General features: G+C 35.1%; 1 protein-coding gene across 2 annotated transcripts in view; it reads right to left on the minus strand.

Annotated features, from left to right (window-relative positions):
• Positions 1-2,917, minus strand: part of LOC108689036 (diacylglycerol O-acyltransferase 1) — a 102,866-nt gene extending 99,949 nt beyond the window's left edge. For both annotated transcript variants that reach the window (XM_018195632.1, XM_018195631.1), the window contains exon 1: positions 2,058-2,917. In XM_018195632.1, the coding sequence (XP_018051121.1) occupies positions 2,058-2,179 (122 nt within the window). In that variant the 5' untranslated portion in view covers positions 2,180-2,917. The remainder of the gene's footprint in view (positions 1-2,057) is intronic.
• Between the last annotated feature and the right edge of the window lie 431 nt (positions 2,918-3,348).

Genomic DNA, 3,348 nt, shown 5'->3' on the forward strand with positions numbered 1-3,348 from the left:
TATAATCTATTTCATATTTTATATAATTCGTCTTTATAAGCGTAAAAATCAAACTAGAATGTCTTATGAGGCTGAATTTTGCATTTCTCACAAGATATTCTCCAAGTTCTTCAAATTCGATGGTGCGATCTCGTTAAAGATTGATTTACATTCGAAGTTGTAAGCATAATACAGTCAAAGTCTAACTCGACTTCGTTGATAGACACTTCGACAGAAGAGAATAGATGGTTTCAAATTTCAATGTGAAGCTCTGAAATAGCAAGGAGCGCGCATTAATTATACGCAATCGAGGAGAAACTTATCCCGGGTTGAATGAGATTTGTACAATCGAACAAGTGTCTAAAACTTCACAATTGCTTATACTGGAACAGTTGCTTATACTAGAAATGATCGATATATTCTTCGATGCAGATATCTAATTTTACACCCTGTGAATACAATAAGCTGACACAATAATTTCATACGATGCTATTTCTAACAATACGGAGGTCAACTGACTGAAATGAACAATTATTATATATGGAATCGTAATTATTGTCAGTTGCATATACATATTATATATAAGTAGAAGAATATTATATGTTATAATATTATAATATAAGTAGAAGAAAATTATATGTGTATGTATGATATGTTTTGTATAATATAACTTTTTTGTATATAAATATAAAACAAATATTAACATCATTACAAAAAAACAAATATTACTGCATATATATATCGGACATTGTTTACTATGTTTTGTATAATTTACTATACCTAAAATATATAATAAATTATACAAAAAAATATAAATTATATAAACTAATATAATAGAGAGAAAATTGTACCATTTTGATATATTTTATATAATTTATACAAACTCATATATCGATTTTTTATTTTATAGACTACATGATTCCTTAATATTTTTTTACATACTTTTCAATTTAATTTATATTGATATTCATGTTACTCGTCCTAAATTTTATAAATTAAAACTTGATATCTGTAATAATGAATTATATCATGCTGACATATTAAAAAAATATGACTTTACCTCTGTATTATGTAAAAATGTATTATGTAAAAATAATATGTATTCATATGTTTTTTGTGTCAATGGTTTGGTATGTCATAAAAAGTCTATCAGAATAAAATGACATTTTCTTTCACAAAAACATGACCTCAAAATATTTAAATTCCTTTTATTAAGCAATACGTTTACTAACATCACATTAATGACATAATGAACTTATACCACGAACAATATATTTTTTACAATTCTTCGTTACATAACTTTAACTAACTAACAATTGAATGTATAAATCCTACAAGTTTTAAAAATATAAATACCACCGTGTATCCGATATAAACACACACTGGCACAATTCTAAACAATTCACATTGCCATAAGAACATTGCATCACGAACAAAAACGAATGCAGCCGTGGGAACGTAAAAATCATTGAAACAAGGGAAAAAATAGTTTCACGGTATAGCTATTCATTTTTTCTCTCCAATATCGGCGGAGTATGCATGTTTAGAGTTTATTATTTCGCGATTTCGCGATCGGTACACAGTGCCGCGCCTCCGATGCCATGAAACGAGTTGTAGGCTCAACCGCACGCAGGATGCCGTGCTGCTGGGCGGCTGACCTCCGGCATCGATTAAGCACGCATCGAAGCAGGATGCACAACGCGGAACGGAGTAAGACGGAGCGATGTCACGAAGAATAGGGTATCCCCTCTCGTGGCTCCTCGCCAGATGCGATACGGACGAGCATGCGCACGTTACATGAAACGCGTCTGTTACGTCGTGCGTTTCACGAGGCCTGACGAAAAAATTCGCGTCACCGTGCGCTCGGCGTACGTTACCGTTCTCGCGGTTGTCACTGGACGAGTATACGATCCATGCCGTCGTGATCTACGCCACATCGATCAAAAGTATCGTTCTCGCAACGGGTGGATTTTACGATACATCATACGATAATATGGAGAAACACGAAAAAAACACGGAATTCGAAGCGCGCAAGCAAGACGATAACGGAAGCCAGTCTGTGACAGTGCATTACTCACGGCTTGTCAGGTTGCGATCTGCGGACCTTCAACTCCGCCTTCTGGATCTCCTCCGCCCTCGTAACACTCTTTGTCCTGCGTAATCGCATCCGAGAGTCACTGTACTCGTGTTCGGTCGTCATGTCGTCGTACCGCGCGCAACGTGACGTAGAACATAGAAGCACGCGTGTTTGTAGGCCTGAGATGCACGGCGCGCCACGAGTTACTCTCGGCGCGCGGCAAAAGGAAAGAGAGAGAGATGACTTACAAACGAGAGCGGAAGCAGACACACGTTCTGGAGTTAGTGAGACTTACACGCGCGGCGATGACGGCGACGACTGATATCGATAACGAGGAATTCTCCTCCTAAGTACTCCCAACGCGTAAGAGACGTGCCCGCCGAACGATGAGCGAGTGGTATGAAGTTATCTCCGTACGTCCTTCTGTCGCACAATCGTCGCGCTCACAGTGCAGTAGCGACGATACTATCGAAGGAGAAACACAGCTATCTTTTCTCTCTCTCTCTCTCTCTCTCTCCCCCCCTTTCTCTCCTTCCGTAGGCGATGATTGTTTATCTATTTTTCGTTTCTCGACGGATAACGGTTGACAATAGATTAATTGGCCTTCGAGATTATATATGTTTGGGAACATAACTGAGTAACGTATATACACACTTGCTCTTTGAAATTATCTAGAGAGTCAACAAAGCAATATTAGCTAGCTGTATCATAACTTATGAATCATAAGAAACAACTAAGCTGTATTTTAGAAAAATTATTGTGCGATCGATAATTAAATTATATTGACAATTCACATGCTTTATAAATATGCATAAGTCACGTGTACACATCATTTACTTTTGGAAACTATTTTGAATCAAAACCAGCAATAATAACTAGCAATATCATAAGAAACAACTGGACTATTTTTGGAAATTATTGCAACTTTATGTAACTAATTACCTTATTATGGTGAAAAAATGAATTAATTAAAGTATAAATATAAGAATTTATGAACAATAAAAGTCTCTCTTTCCCTCTTCTTCCTATCTCTCTTACTCTCTTTTTAAAAATATGAAATCAATTCGAAGTGATTTTCCTTTATTGTTAGCTTTAAAGTCTTTTGAATAATGTCTGTAATTAAAATAGGTAGTTATAAGTCTATTATAATTTGATTTTACGATTCAATTTCGATTTTATAATCGTACATTTTATATAATAGCTCTTTTGCTCTGGTTTTTGTCGAAAAAAATTACTATGCGCAACTTTAGTAAGGTTGAAATATTATCTTTATATATATATATATATATATA

The sequence above is a fragment of the Atta colombica genome, unplaced genomic scaffold (assembly GCF_001594045.1).
Source record: "Atta colombica isolate Treedump-2 unplaced genomic scaffold, Acol1.0 scaffold254, whole genome shotgun sequence".
In the NCBI taxonomy this organism is placed as follows: domain Eukaryota; kingdom Metazoa; phylum Arthropoda; class Insecta; order Hymenoptera; family Formicidae; genus Atta; species Atta colombica.